Source organism: Hippocampus bargibanti, linkage group LG12 (assembly GCF_051943395.1).
Source record: "Hippocampus bargibanti isolate YZ-2025 linkage group LG12, ASM5194339v1, whole genome shotgun sequence".
NCBI lineage: Eukaryota > Metazoa > Chordata > Actinopteri > Syngnathiformes > Syngnathidae > Hippocampus > Hippocampus bargibanti.
Genome location: NC_142745.1, coordinates 1 through 18,460, shown reverse-complemented (window position 1 = coordinate 18,460; position 18,460 = coordinate 1). Strand labels below are relative to the sequence as shown.

General features: G+C 41.6%; 1 protein-coding gene across 1 annotated transcript; it reads left to right on the top strand.

Annotated features, from left to right (window-relative positions):
* Nucleotides 1–373: 373 nt before the first annotated feature.
* On the top strand, nucleotides 374–16,271 carry LOC148889793 (plakophilin-1-like). The gene is made up of 13 exons (XM_089010505.1): nucleotides 374–1,849; nucleotides 4,178–4,242; nucleotides 5,113–5,474; nucleotides 6,561–6,702; nucleotides 7,593–7,800; nucleotides 8,711–8,861; nucleotides 8,966–9,083; nucleotides 10,943–11,119; nucleotides 11,208–11,378; nucleotides 12,269–12,422; nucleotides 14,187–14,373; nucleotides 15,645–15,729; nucleotides 15,893–16,271. The coding sequence occupies exons 1-13, from the start codon at nucleotides 1,654–1,656 to the stop codon at nucleotides 15,965–15,967; spliced, it is 2,091 nt and encodes a 696-aa protein (XP_088866631.1). The 5' UTR covers nucleotides 374–1,653; the 3' UTR covers nucleotides 15,968–16,271.
* Nucleotides 16,272–18,460: the final 2,189 nt, after the last annotated feature.

Genomic DNA, 18,460 nt, shown 5'->3' with positions numbered 1-18,460 from the left:
GCTTTTGAGGGCAACCTCAACACTCCCTTGTCGAAAGATGGACTAAATGACCAATAACAACATGTGGCTGCCGGATCGTCTCGTGATTGCGGTCGTTTGTCCTCACTCACATTAACCTCTACGAACCATTCCAGTCTGGTTTCCGTCCCCGCCACGGCACTGAATCCGCCCTCATAAAAATCACTACTGATCTTCTCATGGCAGCCTCTCTATTCTCATCCTTCTTGATCTCTCTGCAGCCTTTGACGCCATTTCTCACCCCGTCCCGCTCAACCGACTTTCCACTCTAGGCGTCACACACACCCCACTTAGTTGGTTTCACTCCGACCTCACTGCAATTTTGGCATTCACTATCACTGCTTCGCGGATGACACCCAACTCTACCTCTCGCATCCCTGACACTTTGCCTCTCAGAAATTAAATCCTGCTTTTCTCATAACTTTCTCAAACTAAACAGCGAAAAAACTGAACTTCTTCTTGTCTGTACCAAATCCACCCTTCACAAAACTAACAGTTTCTCTCTCACCATTGACAGTTCAACCGTGTCCCCCTCCCCTGAGGGCAAGAGCCTGGGTGTCATCCTCGATAGCACACTATCTTTTCACTCCCATATAAATAACATAACGCGGTCTGCATATTTCCACCTCCGCAATATCAATCGTCTCCGTCCCTCTCTCACCCCTCACACCACTGCTATTCTTATCCACAGTCTCGTCACCTCCCGTATCGATTATTGTAACTCACTTCTTTTCGGGGTCAATCAAAAATTTCTCCATACGCTCCCAACTACTCCAAAATTCCTCAGCCCGGATCGTCACTAAAACCCCCACCTTTCACCACATCACTCCTGTCCTCCAGCAGCTCCACTGTTTGTTTCCTCTTCCTCCCTCCACCTCTGTATGCCCTCTGCCCGTCTCACCACGATGGGGTGCAGAGCTTTCAGCCGCTGCGCTCCCAAACTCTGGAACTCACTTCCACCCAACATCCGTAACATTGACCCCCTTCCTACTTTCAAATCTCACCTCAAAACCCACCTGTTTAAACTTGCTTTCATCTGCTGTTTTATTATTTATTGTTTTATGCATGATTTTACTGTTTTGTGTGTTGTCTTTGTTGTAAAGTGTTCAGAAAGGCGCTTGTAAATTACATTTATTATTATTATTACTTTTTGCACATGCAACCATTTGGACTCACAGTCACACGTGACGACAATTTGGAGTGTTCAATCAGCCTGCCATGCCTGTTTTTGGACTGTGGGAGGAACCCGGAGAAAACCCACGCGGGCCCAGGGAAAACATGCATTTGAACTCACGACCTCTGCACTGTGACGTCGGCGTGCCAACCACTCAACAATCGCTCAACTACAACAAGAGTTTGGACTGTTTGACTTTGTTGTTGTTGTTGTTGTTTTTCTCCCAACAGGTGAAACTGGTCAACCAGGTGCACCATTCAGCGTTGACACACCCAAAGATGATGAAAGTCCGAGACTAGGCGCGGTCTGGATAAGTTGCGCCAGGCCTCTTCACCCATTCGCCAGCGACTCTAACTCCTCCCTCTGCCCTCCCTCCCCGTCCCTCCCTCACCCGTCTGGCCTCACCCGACAGGCCTCATTCATCCCAGAGCCGCTTGAGCCTCGAAAGCTCCTCCGCGACGATGGCCGCCCCCCAGCCGCTCAAATCGGCCTTGACCATCTCCCCGGTGGATGACACCTCCCTGGCCTTGCCCTCGGTCCGCCAGCAGTACCGCTCCGGAGAGCAACGCGTTCTGGAGCAGGTGCAGAGCGTGCAGAGGACCAGGTCCAGGCACTCCAGCAGCAGTAGGACTGGCTCGACCTCTTTGTCTCCAACCGGTAAGAACTTTTGGCAATTTGTTCCGTGTTGCTTAAACGTCTTCTCATTATATGTTTGCTTTGTTGTATTAAGTGCGACTTTGAGTGCAGCTACTAATGACCTCAGCACAATCTTGTCAACATCCAACATCCACCCATCATAAGAGATATGACAAAATGCTTTCCTTTGTTTTTTTTTTTGTTCTTGTAAACAGACTGATAATGTGATGACGTGCTGGAAATGCTTCTGGATCTCGTTACCACTTTTACGCACTCATTCATCAATCTACACATTGTTAAATTGCATGCTGGTTTTTTTTTTTTTTGCTACTATTGACATTGTTGTGCATTTCTATACTTATTTATTTATATGTTTGTCTGGGTAAGCTCTGTCGTACAGGAGTGGTCCATCGATGAAAAGGTTTCTTCAGCCGTCATCTGTACTTCAGATGACGGCTGAAGAAACCTTTTCATCGATATTTATATGTTTATATACTCATTTATTTGCCCATTTGTTTATTTATTTGTTTATTTTGTGGCACGTCAAGTACAGTACGTTCAAATGTACTGGAAAGCGAGCTATTTGCTGTCTTTTTGCAATCTAACTAACTGGCTTGCTATCTAGCTAGATATCTATTACCTATCTATCAAGCTATCTATTAGTTATCTATCTAGCTAGCTAATAGATAGTAATAGTTATTTTAATACTATACTATATACTAATTTTACAGCAGTTATTAGCTAGCTAGCTTTCAATCTATTTGAGTTATTCCGGGTTGAGTGAACGCTGGCGCGTGTGGCTGCCACTGCTCACCCACAGAAAAAAAAAATTAACCTGTGACTGTAAAGTGAACTTGAGAGTTTTGAAAGGCGCTTATAAATGAAATGTATTATTATTATTATTATTAAAATACATTCTGGTTAGTTGTGATTATGTGATTATTAATGTTTACTCCATAAATCAGATTTTTGAACTCCTTCACTGCCATGACCAAATTTATTTGGGAATTGAAAATATGACGTAGAGCGCCATTCCCTAAATAGTTCGATTTAGTTTATCCTTGCTTGGGTGCCTATAAAGCGCTGACCAGACCTCGAGCAATGTTTTTCCCTTCCACAAGAGGGCAGCATTTCCCCCTTTTTCCATGTTAACGCTTTGTTCCAGCTTCAACAGTTGTTACACACCATATAAACAAATATGGATGTATTGCATTGTATTGTGGACAGCCACCCTCATTTCAAGCTCCTATAACTCCAGACACGTATAACTTAGTAGTTAACTCTTTTTTTCTGATTAAACAAGGTTTTGAATGTTTAATTAGTCCTAAAAGTCAATATGCTGTGAGTCCTGGAATTTGACTGACATATGACAAAGACCCTGGCACTGGAGTGGACACGTTTCTGCACATCATCTGGCAGTGAATGAGTTAAATTTCAGCAAATCTCCCACAGTTATCAAATGTCTTCCAATATTCACTTTACGCACAGCTGAGGTCTACAATTGTTTTCAACTTTTGCTGCATGTTTGTTGTTTTTTTATGTTGAATATATTTTGTTGTGTGTGTGTGTGTGTGTGTGTGTGTGTGTGTGTGTGTGTGTGTGTGTGTGTGTGTGTGTGTGTGTGTGTGTGTGTGTGTGTGATTTTACAGTAGGCTAATATTCTTGATGCACAGAATATAATGACGTTATCCTATTTTGTCCTTTAAATTCCATGAAATATTATATTTCTTAATTCTGTGTTGTTGATTTTTGGTTCATATTTTTGTAACCACAAACCCTTTTAATCCCTTGCTTTCATTTTGTTTCATTTCAGGAAAAAAAAGTCCAATGATTGTTTGTGCCCGGTCAGAGTTCAATGACCAATCGGTGTATTGAAGGTGCAGCCCATAAAAGCGATATCCGCCATAAACCTTCAGTACTATCACACCTGTTTGGAGATTATGTAAACTCCGCAGGGTTTACAGTCTAATTTAGCTTGTGAAAAAAGCATTTTAATAACCTGCCTTGAAAAGACGTTGTAATCATGAGACGCTTCTACGCGGTTCTCCGTTGTCAAATCCAGACATTGCAACTGTAAGCAAAACAGGTTTTTGCTAATTGCTGCCTCATTAAAATACCATCAACTAACTCCTTTTGACCTGCACACACCCGTACTTTGGTGTACACGTACATTTCTCAGCCAGACCTCAGATGTGTTGTCCCCTTGCCAAAGTCTGATTGGTTCCTCCAGCTTTGAACCACAGACCGGTCACAAGTCTGATTTCTTATCACTTTGAGCTAATCAATATGTGTGCGTAATCTTAGCTTGGGTCTGGCTTCATCAAACTTTTCTTTCATTTCCTCTTTTAGGTCCTTTGAATGATGCAATTGTTTCGAATGGAAATGTCTTCTTTGGGAATGGTTACCTCAAAACTGTGAGTATGTCTTAAATTTGAGGGTATGTCGGCCTTTAGTGGAAATTGTACTGTTAGAAGGGTTATGACAGTGTCTGAAATAACGTCTGCCCGGACGCCCGGGACGTGCAACTTTTACGTTGGGCGTACAATTTACAGAGTGCCTACACACCCGGATGTAGGCCGACAACTTTTTCAGGAAAAAAAACAAAACAAAATATTTTTTTTTTAAAAATCAAACGTTTGCTTTATTCCGATTTCGAAATCTTCGATTGGTTTGGAAATTTCGGAAATTTCATACTCGGCAGCCAATCAGAAGCCTGCATCGAATAACTTCATGCTTTCGTGTGCATGTCATTTTCCAAAGTAGACGCACAGAAAACATAAGAAAAATGGATAAGTGGTTCGGAATCAAGCCAAAACCTCATCCCCAGAAGAAAGATTCAAAAGAAGCTCACAAAAATTATGACGCTACAAAACATAAACATACATGAAAAGCATGGTGGAAAGCGGAGTTGACGCGGCTTGTCGCAGCCGACGCAACGCAAACATTGCATTGTGCCCAACAGTGTATGGACAAACCACACCTGGAGCAAGATCATCTGCAAGGGAGATTTACCATCAATTAAGCAAGGGAGCATTTGTGCTAGCTACATCAAAAAGTGTTGTTCTCTTATACATTCGGGTTATCAATCTTGAATACTTTGCAACAATGTTTTTTTTTTTTTTTTTTTGCGATTAGTCGACTTACTGTGTTTCAAGTTGTGAAAAATGGCGCAGGCAACTTCTCAGAGTTGTCTGCCCTGGTGTCCGCCAACTTTTTGTCATGAGTTTCAGACACAGCATATACATGAGATGTCCTCCAAAGAGACTTGTCTTTTGTCCCTGCAGGTCCCTCTTGACAAAAGCCTGAACCGCCAGTCATTGAACAGCGCCGCCAACGCCACGGCCAGCAATACCTTCAGTCGTAGCTATGAGTTTGGATTGACTCCCATGGGCTGGCGGCCCCCCAACCGCGAAGAACCCGGCCTCGGCTGGCAGAGTTCCTTACCCAAAGGCCGCCAGCTTCCACAGAGGCTCCTCTCGAACCGCAGCACCTACAAAACGGAAATGCTCCGCAGTAGTCATCAGTTGACGGGTAACAATCAGCATTTTGTCAGCAGCCCGCTTGACGTGAAGAAAAGGCATTCCAAGCCTCTGATGGTGGACACTCTGCCCAAGCAAAATACGCTGCCCGGCAAAGTGGATTCTGGGTAAGGGAGGATGATACAGTGATGTTCTTGACCGGTTTCTTTTTTTAACACTAGCAGCAAATGAGTTTTTCTGAGCAAAAAAAAACAAAACATCGATTTATTATATTGAAATATTTTGCTTCTGCAGGTTCGGCTTAGTTTAGCTAGTTGGCTATCTATTAGCGATCTATTGGCTATCTGGCTGGCTAGCTAGTTGGCTGGCTATCTGTTAGCTATCTATCCATCTGGCTAGCCAGCTGGTTAGCTGGATATTTGTTGGTTATCTATTGGCTAGCTAGTTGGCTATCTATTAGCTATCATAGCTTTCATAACTTTGCTGCTGTGAAATGTAAATTTCTACACTGCGAGACAAATAAAGGTAAATCCAATCCAATCTATCCAGCTAGCTGGTTATCTTTTAGATGTCTGTTAGCCAACTAGTTATCTGGCTATCTATTGGATGTCTACTCGCTAGCTAGCTAGTTAACTGGCTATCTATTAGCTAGCTGGCTAGCTAGCCTTTTATTCATTTGAGTTATTCTCTGTCGAGTGAACTCACAGAAAAACTGATCCCGTGGCTGTAAAATGACCTTGAGAGTTTTGAAAGGCGCTAATAAATGAAATGTATTTTCAGTGTCTGAAATTCATGACAAAAGGTTAGTGGACACCCGGGCACATGCCCGATTTTTCACAATTTGAAACACAATAAGACGACTAATAGCAAAAGAAAAAAAACACATAGTTGGAAAGTATAAAGGATTTTCTAAAATTAAGGAAGTAGATACCACAAATGCTCCATTGCTTAATTTAAGGTCAATATCCCTTGCTGAAGATTTTGCTATAGTTGTGGTTTATCGTCATGGCGCACAATGCAATTGTTGCGTTGCATCGCGTTGTCTGCTCTAAGTTACGTGGAGACCTCTTTCTAACCGGCTTTCAAAACTCTCAAGTACGCTTTTCAGTCAGGGTATAGTCCGAAGCAGGCTTCTGATTGGCTGCCGGTGCCGGTGGAATTTCAAACACTGGTATTATTATTATTATTATTATTATTAATATTGATGACAACCACATTTGTTGATTTCGGGTTTGTGTCAAACAAACTCTTAGGTCAAGCGGGAACAGCGCCATGGCTGACATGACCATGAAAGAAGCAGTGGACTTCCTGTCCAACGAGGATATTGAATACCAGCACCGCGGCGCCTCCTTCATCCAACACAACACTTTCATGAACGACAAGGCCAAGGAAGAGGTGATTTAGCTTACTCGCTTTCATTTCAAAGTACAGGTCAAATATTCAGCCCGAGCTCGAACCGACTCCAAGCTCAAAATGTCAATCTTTGCGTTTGGGTCCGTTCGGGCTCGGGCTGGGCGGGGCTTCTCCTTCGCGGACTTGTATTTTTTTACGTTTAGAGAAATGTATACTAAAACGACATGTGGATACTAAACCAAGGAAGACTTGTTATAAAATCAATACTTTTTAAAAGGCAGTCAGGTAATTGTGATTAAACTACTAAACGGGAACGAGCAGCCAGAGCCGAACTGACAGTGGACGCCACCGCCGCCGTCTCCCTCCGCGTCGCACTCTAAAACGCCGCTTTCTTAAGGTCGTACAGTTTAGCGATTGCGGCAATTGCGGCTCCTTTCAGAGAGCCGCTTTTTTTGGATCGGCTCATTAAAAAGATCCGGCTCTTTTGGCTCCCAAATGGCTCCTCAGTTGTTTTTTTTTTTTTTTTTTTTGGTTGCTTAAATTAATTGACTACCAAAAATCATGAAAAACAACTACTCATGTAAAAACAAATACACTACACTATATCAATTTTTTAATTTATATCTGATGATCAGCTGTCACTAATTTGCTTTTCATATGAATAATGCTATCATACAAACGGGTCGGGTCGGGCTTGAATGCCCTCGGGTCTGGTCGGGCTGGACATTTTGGGCCCGATCTTACCACCTGTTTCTGGTGGTGTTGCCAAATACGGTATAAAAAGAAGAAGGATCGTAGCTGCGTGACTAAAAAAGCATCTGATGGATCAATTTTGTGTCTAGCATTTCTTCTTACAAATTGGAGTAGCTTGTGAGCGCTCTCAACAAAAGCCATGTATGTGATTGAATGTGGACTACTTGAACATACCGTAGGTGATGAAGCGCAACGGGATGGCTCCCTTGGTGGCGTTGCTGTACAGCCCCAACGCCACCCTGAGGCAGACGGCCTCGGCCGCTCTGCGCAACCTCGCCTTCAAGAACAACGACAACAAAGCGGAGATCCAACGATGCGGTGGAATCACATCGGCGGTGGCCCTACTTCGGGAAACGGACTCTCCTGAGATCCAGAAGCAGCTCACAGGTCCATCACGCAACTTATCCTGCTCTTTAACTGCCATTCGCACATTTATTTGGGAATTGAAAAGCATGCGGGGGAGCGCCATTCCCCAATGTGTTCCGGTTTTGGTTTTTCATTCCGATAAAGCGCTCGCCATGGCCTCTGGCAATGGTTTTTTCTTTTCCACAAGGGGCAGCATTTCCCTTTTTTCCATGTTCACGCTTTGTTTCAGCTTCAGCGCTATATCAACCAGTATGTACGTATTGCATCGTATTTTGGACAGCCGCCCTCATTTTAAGCTCATATAACTCCAGAGCCATATCATTTAGGAATGAACTCTTTTTTTCTGATGAAAGAAGAGAGTCTAAGGTTTCTAGCGATGTCTTGAATGTTGATGTCATCCTAAAACTCAATATTCATTGGGTCCTGGAATTGGAGTGACAATGACGAAAAGCCTGGCATTGGAGTGGACACATTTTAGCACATTGTCTGGCAGAGAATGAGTTAATCCCCTCTGTCAATCAGCCACAAGGTAGAAATTCTGCTTTTACATATAAATAATGGAGCGTTGATACATTGTATGAAAATAATAATACAGTTCATTTCTAAGCACCTTTCAAAACTCAAGGGCACTTTACAGTCACAGGATATTTTTTCTGCGGGTGAGCAGCGGCAGCCACACGCGCCAGCGTTTACTCCACCCGGAAGTAACAAAGTGAAAAAATAAAAAAAATAATAAAACAAACAAACAATAACACAAAGACAAAGTTCTTCAGCACTTGATGTACCCTGTTTGTGACATGAAGCAGTTCTAGATGAAAAAGGGGAGGATCAAAGCATCCTTTTCAGCAGTGGATCAATGTTGAATATGGACTATTTTCCAGATTTGTTTCTGAATATTTGAGGAGACAACATTCCTTTTGTGTCCCTCCAGGTCTTCTGTGGAATTTGTCATCCTCCAATAGCCTGAAGACAGACCTGCTCAAGAGCACGCTGCCCGTTTTAATGGAACACATCATCTTGCCTTACACCACAAGCGGTGGTCCGGAGCATGAATCCTTCTTTCATGCCACCAGCTGTCTGCGGTATAACCATTTTGTTGCAGACAAATGTTTGTGTATAAAAATAAAAGATCCTCATAGATAGATCTGAGGATTTCAAATATGGATGTGTGTTTTGGTTGTGCCAGAAACCTCAGCAGTGGAAACCAGAGTAACCGACAGACCATGAGGAAATGTCGAGGTTTGGTGGATTCTTTGGTCGCTTACCTTGAAGATTGTGTGGAAACTGGCAGGTCAGATGATAAGGTAACAACCAGCGGCGGGCCTGCAGGCCCTCCTAAGCCTTCAGTAGTGCTCATTGATCCTGTGACTGTAAAGTGACCGTGAACGTTTTGAAAGGCGCTTAGAAATGACATGGATTAATAATAATAATCATCATCATCATCATCATCATCATAGATGGATGGATTTGCCTTTATTAGTCTCAGTGGAGACATTTACATTTCACAGCAGCTAAGTGATGAAAGGAATGAAAGTAGAAAAACAAAATACATGATCATAATAATAATAATAATAATACATTTAATTTCAAGTGCCTTTCAACGCTCTCAAGGACACTTTACAGACAATAATACACTATACACTAACACTAGACATACAATAATAAATAAAATAAAATACAATTGTGAATCAATCAGCTGCGAATGTGGCGTGCTATTAGTCCACGTCCACTAGAGGGTGCCGTTATAACTTGTGACTTGAAGAAACTTCGGAAATACAGTAAAGTCTCGTTATATTGATATCGGATATATCGATAGTCCCTTTTATATCGATACTATTTCTATGCACGCACAGAGAAAATTACATGCAAGCAGGGTCCGATATATTGATAGTCCCGGTTATATCGATATTTTTTCGGACTCCCTTGAATATCGATATAACGAGACTTTACTGTACTGTCATGAAACGATTCAAATTTTGACTATGAAGGTGTGGATGCATGATCACTTCACAAAATCGCAATATGATTTGATATTTTTTTCTAGCTTTAATGGACGTCAATATTTATGATGGTAACTATTAAAAATATTACATTTTACTGAAACCTTCATCATTTTCTCAGCAGGTCAGGAGGAAAAAGTTTATTTTGAAACTCTGATAACCGTTAATTGTCGATGTGTATGTGTGCCTCAATTAACTCATTGACTGCCAGACGATGTGCAAAAATGCGTCCACTGCAGTGACAGGGTTTTTGTCATTGTCACTCCAATTTCAGGACCCGCAGAATATTGACTTTTAGGACCACATAAGCGTTCAATGAAGTGTGATAAAATCTTAGACGCTCTTCTTTCATCAGAAAAAAAACCCAGTTAATTCCTAAATGATATGGGTCTGGAGTGATACGAGCTTGAAATGGGGGCGGCTGTCCAAAATACAATGCAATACATACATATTGGTTTATATTATAATAATAATGTTGGATTCTAATTCCTGTTTCTCATCTGGTTCGGTGTTCAACAAAGGTTTGTGGTGAAATACCAGCGGGGACGATAGTTGGTGAACAGAAAAACTACTTTATTCTCATGAAACAAAAAGAGAACATCTCTCGTCTGAAGCGGGGAGCCAAGAACACAAAGCCCGCCCGCTCAACCTAGTATTAAAAGTACACAGCAGTGATCTGTTGTCCAATCAGCTATGGACAAGTATTTGGGAGGACATGAGACTGAAAGTTGATACTTGTTGTTACATTCTGCTTTCGCAACTATTCAACTAATAAGCTTCATAAATCCATGTAGACTAAACTAAACATGCAATAACATAATATGTACTAAGCTAAACATGGAATAACATAATATGTTTCCTAATCTAAGCATGAAATAACATATGTTTACTAATGTGCATAAGCACTCTATCAAATAATAATAATAATAATAATAATAATAACAGTGTCTGAATCTCATGACAAAAAGTTAGTGGACTCACAGGCAGTTAGTTGACACCCACGGGCAGAAAGAACACTCTGAAAAGCTGCCATGGGGCAGGCAACTTTATGGCCGACATAAAGTTGCCTGCAAATTTGGGAATGGCGCCGGCCGTCCTATTTTCAATGGCCACATCAATTTGATAATGTCAGCGAATGAGTTGAAAGGCATGTTTCCAAACAGTGTGCGGAGAACTGCGCCTGCATTCTGCACAACCTCACCTTTGAGTTGGAATCGGAGGCCCCGGCCTTGTTTAACCGCATTACGGCACTCGCCAAGCCCGTCGGCCCAGTGGAGAGTCAAGGCGACGCCGGGCCCATCAGCTGCTTCACTTCCCCAAGCAAAACCTCCGACAACAAGGTAAGACGCCATAGTTCCATCACCGATCAAGAATCATCATCGATGCAATTGATGGGATCCTATCTCCCCCCCCCCCCCCTGCCTTCAGCGCTACTTTGACTTCCCAGTGGTGGAGGAGCCCAACCCCAGTGGGGCCGGCTGGCTCATCCACTCCAAAACCTTGCAAAACTATTTGACCTTTTTGGACTCGAGTCATCGAGAGGAAATCCAGGAGGCTTGTTGCGGAGCTCTGCAGAACCTCACCGCTCAAGACGGCATTGTAAGCACCAGTCGGCTCGGATTGAAGATGAACCGTGTTCTCTGACAATGTCGCCATTTAGCTTTTTACTTTTTTTTTTTTTTTTTTTTTTTTTCTTTCGTACACACCGTTTTTTTCTTTTTTTTGTGTGTGTGATCCTTTCTCCTCGGTGGTAAAAGGTCATTTTCACATTTGAACTGGTTGTGACTTGTGATCCATGAGAATCGATACCAGAACAATTTGTGTTACTTTTAATACAACAATGCATCTTACCATAAACACACATAAAAGTAAAAATAACGATGATGAGGCAATATTATTATTATTATTAATAATAATAATTATTATTATTATTATCATGATCATCATAAAAATGATTAGCATTTGCAATACTGGTTCAGTTCTTATTTCTGGTCCATGTGAATCGATACCAAAACAATTTGTGTTCCTTTTATATGTGTTTATGGTAATATGTGTGATTGTATTAAACATAACAATAATGATAATAATAGCAATGTTAATAATATTAATAGTCAGGATCCAGCATCCCTGTCACCCAATGGATGGATGATGACAATAATCATCAAAATGAATCATGTTCTTCATTGCATTTTTCAAAATATGAACTTTGAGTAACATAACCGTCATGAATTTAAAACAAATAAGCGACAGAGGATGGAAAAATGAATGACAAAATGAAAAGACTGACAGTCATTTGCAAAGTACTGCACAAGGAACAAAGTCAAACAGTATTACAAAGAATGACCACAAAGTACACGTTTTAGTATCATCTGGAAACTCATTTAAAGACGTCCTAATTAATTAATTAATTGATTGGTTTGTTTCTTTGTCTATTGATTGGTTTATGGATGTGTTTATTTTGAATGGAAGTTTGGTGTTGTTGCGTTCAGGTTTCCAACGTGATGAGCCAGACGCTGGTGCAAAAGCTGGACGGCTTGAAGGTCATCACGCCGCTTTTGAAGTCAAACAAGGTCACCCTGCAGAGGAACGCGGTGGCGTTGATTCGCAACTTCAGCAAGAATCCCAACCTGCAAGGCATCTTGGGTGAGAAATCACATCCATGCTCATTTCTCACCGGATTTCCGATGACATTTCCCTCTACCAAAACAAAACAAGAAAACAATATGCAACTGAAGGCCAAATAGCCAAATATTCTAGCGAGCTTTCTATCTATTTGAGTTACTTCCAGGTTGAGTGAAGCCACGTAGTTAGTTAGCTTGTTATCTAGCTAACTAACTATTAGCTAGCCTGTTATATAGCTGGCTGGCTATTAGATAGCTAGCGAGCTTTCTATCTATTTGAGTTACTTCCGGGTTGAGTGAAGCCAGGTAGCTAGCTTGTTATCTAGCTAGCTAGCCTGTTATCTAGCTTCCTGGCTATTAGCTAGCTAGCTTTCTATCTGTTTGAGTTAACTCCGGGTTGAGTGAATGCTGGCCCGTATGGCTGCCGCTGCTCACCCACAGAAAAAAAAAACTTATCCTGTGACTATAAAGTGACCTTGAGATTTTTGAAAGGCACTTAGAAGTGAAATGTATTATTATTATTGCAAATGGGCAAAAGGCAAATCTGGTACAAAAGGAGTATGGGTCCAAAATGCACAAAATAAATAGATTTTCACATTAAAAGTGTGAATTCATTCAATGAAAATGTTGCATTTTTTTATGAGCTACAAAACAGATAATTGGGCAATTTTCTTCGGCACAAAATGGAACAAATGAGTCCATTTATTCAACTCAAAATGGAATGAATTGCGGATGGAGCGACAACATTGAGCAACTGTGACTTTCCAAGCTTCACAATGCAGCTATGAAGTGGACAATTGATGAGGTGATTAATAGCGCTTCCCGATTGTGTCCCACGTGTTGATTCTTGACAAAAGATTCCGATTTGATGTCTGTGTTTGGAGCCTGGGGTGCGGCGGGCGGTTGCAGGGTTCAGTGGGGCCCGATACTTTTGCAAGGCCTTCAGTATACATTCCATACAAAATATAGAACTGAAGTTATTTCCCAACAACTTCACCTTCCGAACGACCGTTGGGAAGATGAATTTGATCAGAAGTTGGGGAGCGTCTGCATTGCAAATTCTCGGGAAGAAAATCCAGAGAAAGGAGATGTATTCCGTTATGAAAGTCAAAGTTGAACAGCGGGAGAATGTCATCTTTTTACAAGTGAATGTAAGAAACGTCTTTCATTTCTTTTTCAAGGACAATACGCATTCTCAAAGACACACCTTTTGTTTTTCTGATCATAACAATTTCCTGTTATGATGCTGAGAAGTCACATTTGGGTGATTTTGTCACCATTACAACTTTTAATACAAACAAGCACTCTACCCTCTAATTTCGGAGCACAAATGTAACATGGCATACACGGTCTCAAATAATTGTGATTATTCATGATTTGAATGCCCGAACTTTGGGGTTCCATGATCCAATCGCATTTGATTAAGGGAGTAGCTCACTAAAGATCGTAGGAGACCATGTCAAAGCTTTATGATTCTGATCACCATTAAAATAAAATAGCATACATTAAAATAAAAAGCATACATTGATTATATTTAGCTATCCACCTAGCTAGCTCCTTAACTAGCTACCTAGCTAGCTATTTATTCGCTATCTATTAGCTATCTGGCTGGCTAACTAGCTAACCCGAACAAATGGCGCTTGACGTCATCTTTTCAATTCCTGACTCAATTTGTGAATAATAATAATAATCCATTTGATTTCTAAGCGCCTTTCTGGCAGTGAATGAGTGAAGTGGGGTTGAATCAATGTTTCGTGGAGCTGATTTGCTGATTTTCTTGTGGCAGCTCACAAGGTGTTTCCTGAGCTACTCGGCATCGTGAGCGCGGGGACCAGCCAGGGCAACGAATCTGACGACACCTTGGCCATGGCGTGTCAAACGGCCAACTTCCTGCTGGCCAAAGAGCCGGAGACCACCAAGCGCCTGCTGAATGGCGCCTTCATCAACTCGCTCAAGGAGCTCAGCCAGAACAGGCCAGTCATGACGCATGCCCATCTTTAATATTTTCAACAAGTCATCAAGTATGACAGACCCCAAAAAAACATTACACAAAAAAATTATCAAATGCAAAAGAACAAATCTCCAGGGATGTAACAAACATGTACATTATAATGGTCCTAATTCGTCCTAACTCCAATAAAATGGCCGCCAACATGTAATAAAGTATAATCATATCAATTACAAGTACATGTATCTTCTTCTTTTCCTTTCGGCTTTTCCCTTCAGGGGTCGCCACAGCCAATCAATGTCCTCCATCTATCCCGGTTTTGTGCATGCTTTTTTGGCATGAAGCCATACTGCTGCTCACAAATGTTCACTTCTGCTCTTAGTCTTGCTTCAACTATTCTTTCCCAGAGTTTCATTGTATGGCTCATCAACTTTATTCCTCTGTAATTAGTACAACTCTGCACATCTCCTTTGTTCTTAAAAATGGGCACGAGTACACTTGTATCTTAATGAATAAGATACAATTATAAATAAAAACAAGAGAGAGCTGGAGATGGATGGACGAATGGATGAATGGAAGGGAAGATGGATGGGTGGATTGGAACATGGATGGATGGATCGGAAAATGGAAGGGTGGATTGGCAGATGGATGATGGATGGATGAATTGGAAGATGGATGGATGAATGGATGGATCAGAAGATGGATGGATGGATGGATGGATGGATGGATGGATGGGTGGATTGGAAGACGGGTGATGGATGGGTGGATTGGAAGAAGGATGGATGGATGGATGGATAGATGGATCAGAAAATGGATGAATTAATAGATGGGTGGATCGTAAAATGGATGGATGGGTGGATGGATGAATATATTAATAGATGAATTCATGAATTAATGGATGGATGGATCTGAAAATGGGTGGATGGTGAATGAATTAATGGATGGATGGATAAGAACATGGATGCATGGAATGAATTGACTAACTGCACTTCCTGTCTAATCCTAAATGAAATGCATTGGAATGATGCGGATTGTTATTGCGGTTGGACAAAGCTTGCTGATGAGCTGATCATTTCATTCAAAAACACGCAACCCAAGTTGAAGATGACATTGGAACATAGCAACTTTGCTGAATTTGCAAATAGGCTCACCTTTGAGCTCACTATTGATACGAGTCTTCAATTGCTGCTGTGGACTGCAAATTTCCCCATTGCGGGACGAATAAAGGTATTCTGATTCTGATTCTGAGCCTCATTTTGCTAACATTTGCTCTCGATCCCGCCTGTTTTTGCTCAGATATTTCCCCAAATCCAGCAAGTCGGCATCGGTGTTCCTCTACCAGCTGTGGTCTGACAAGGACATCCAAATCCTCCTGAAGAGGGTGAGTTTGCCTACACGGCCACCACGCCTCTTTTGGGAATTCATGAGAAACAGCGTTCAGGATGAAGTTCCCAGGAATGTCGTGGCACTGGTTGCCCAGGAGGCTTTCTTGGCCGTTGCACTGATTTGATGTTTTTCTTTGTTTTTTTTTTTTTGTCCCGCAGCAAGGGATGAACAAGGCGTCATTTATCAACAACGTCACCACGGCGGCCCACAGGTCGGTTCAAGTGATCGATTAGGATGCAGGGCCACTGCCCACGCCCACTTTGTGCGCAGGGACAACTCTTCTCATTTCATTTTGCAAAAAACAAAAAAGGTTGAAGTGGGGTCGCTATGAAAAAAGAAAACATGTTTGCTGCTATTTGTGCTCTTATTATAATTAATAATATTATTATTCATAATAATCATAACTCTCTTCTCAGTAACCCAAATAGAAGTGTATGGTGCCTCCATTTTTTGATGATACTAGTGCAGCGTGTTCTAGCGGGGACAAGTTCCTTGTGTGTTCGACATACTTGGCAATAAAGATGATTCTGATTGTGATTCTGAAAATGGCCCCGCTAAATGCAAAATGAAAGACGTTTTAACCGAGCAAAATAGTGGTGGGTGTTCCGAGTGGGCATTTTGAGCACGTCACCGACAAATTCAGGAGAATTTGGTCAAGGCTGTCGACCGCGTTTTGGGCCGCAGTCCGAGTTTACTCAAGTCAGCAATTGTGAATACTCTGCATACCGGAAATATGTCCACAGTGAACATCGTTAACCACCTTCAAAATAAAAGCATTCGAAACCGTCAGCGGTTTGGATATCAAATAACAGTGTCTGAAACTCATGACAAAAAAGTTAGTGGACACCCGGGAAGACAACTCTGAAAAATTGCCTGGCCCATTTTTCACAATTTGAAACACAATCAGATGACTAATCGAAAAGAAAAACCATTGTTGTGAAGTATCAAGGTTTTTTTTTTTTAATTAAGGAAGTACCTACTTCAAATGGTCCCTTACTTATTTTATGGTAAATATCCTTTTCTGAAAATTTTGCTCCAGTTATGATTTGTCATCATGGTGCGTGATGTTTGCGTTGAGTTGTCTGCTCAAAACTACGTGGACTCCTATTTCTAAGCCGTTTTCAAAACTCTCACGTACACTTTTCAGTCAGGGTGTAGTCCGAAGCAGGCTTCTGAATGGAATTTGCATACTCTGCACCGGCAGCCTGCTTCGGACTACACCCTGACTGAAAAGTGTACTTGAGAGTTTTGAAATCCGCCTAGATAGAGGAGTCCACATGGCTTGGATCGTTTTACCTGTAGGTTATGCTTTATTGAATAAAACAAACGTTTGTTTTGAAAAAAAAAATCGCTTTTTACTTTTCTTGAAGAAGTTGTCGGCCACCTGGGCTGAGACATCTGACAGTTGTCCGCCCGACGTGATGAAAGTTGTACACCCCGGGCACTGCAAATAATGTTTAAAAATAATTCAGGCAACGACGCGTTGACCCAGACAGAATGAAAACGGTCTCAGAATAGCACGAAGGAGAAGAGACGGAAAAAAGTCAACATAAATGCTCAAACAAAAAATAACAATTTTACATTATTAAATACAACCATGACGTCCCTGATGCACTGCTGAAATGGAAGCTTTGATCCTCTCCTCTTTCATCTAGAACTGCTTCATGTCATCCCAAAGAGGGTACAGCAAGTCTTCAGAATGAATGACTCTCTGTGCCTTTGTGTTGTTATATTATTTGTTATTTTTGTTTTTCCCAAGACGCCGGCGCGTGAACATGCAGCAGCTCCCGGAAACAAATTCCTTGTGTGTCCTACATACTTGGCAATAAAGATGATTCTGATTCTGATATTAGCATATTTGACAAAAAAAGCTGACTTTGACACCCCCCAGCCCAGACCAGGTCAAAGGCACACAAAACCACCTCAGGTTTCAAACAATGGCACTGTCGTTCTGATCCGATGTTAGATTTCAAAATAAAATCATCCAAATCAATAAAATTAAAAATGCGGCCCTTGTTTGGAAATTTGAATCGGATAATGGATGTTGGGATGCATTTTGGTTTATCTTTGAACGTTGTGCCAGCGCACACGGTCGAATCAACAGCGGTCATAGTACATTAAAATGACAAGATTCAACAATGGATTGAGACGCTCCCCGCCGAATCAATTGGGAGCAAAGCACGTCATCGCTCTCTGGTGGACACGCCGTGCCATCGCACCCTGTCTCACCAACGGCTGTCAAAGGAAGTCAGTCGACTAAGTTCACTAATGGGTTGATTCGCTGCCTGTCGATTCAACAGCGGTCAGGTGACGATATCGCCCTCCGGTGGACACACCGTGCCATATCACCCTGTCGAACCAACGGCTGTCAAAGTGGATTTCTGTGCCTCGCGGGTTTACCAAACAAGGTCAGGTGGGCTCGCAGCAGCCACATCAAAGGCATTTAACAATTCATTTGGCACCTTCTAATTGCATTATTTTAATATGCAACCTTCTGTGAATCTTTAATAAAATGATGCTTTGTTTTGCCATTTTTAATGTGCATTTAAGTTCAATTTCAATTGCATTTTATTGAAATTGTTATTTAAAGTAATTTTGGCAGCGATGGCAGAGTTTTTACATAACATTTTCGCCCCCTTGGTGTTATTTTTAATATTTAAATTTTATGGTGCATTCTTGCTATTGTAGTATGCTCAATCCTGAATATTTAGTCGAAATTTATGAGT

Bases quoted from the DNA above. Each gene is read 5' to 3' on its own strand.
- LOC148889793 (XM_089010505.1), top strand. From the start codon at position 1,654: ATGGCCGCCCCCCAGCCGCTCAAATCGGCCTTGACCATCTCCCCGGTG. The intron at 1,850-4,177 runs GTAAGAACTTTT...TTCCTCTTTTAG, and splicing joins GACCTCTTTGTCTCCAACCG to GTCCTTTGAATGATGCAATT. The intron at 12,423-14,186 runs GTGAGAAATCAC...TTCTTGTGGCAG, and splicing joins CAACCTGCAAGGCATCTTGG to CTCACAAGGTGTTTCCTGAG.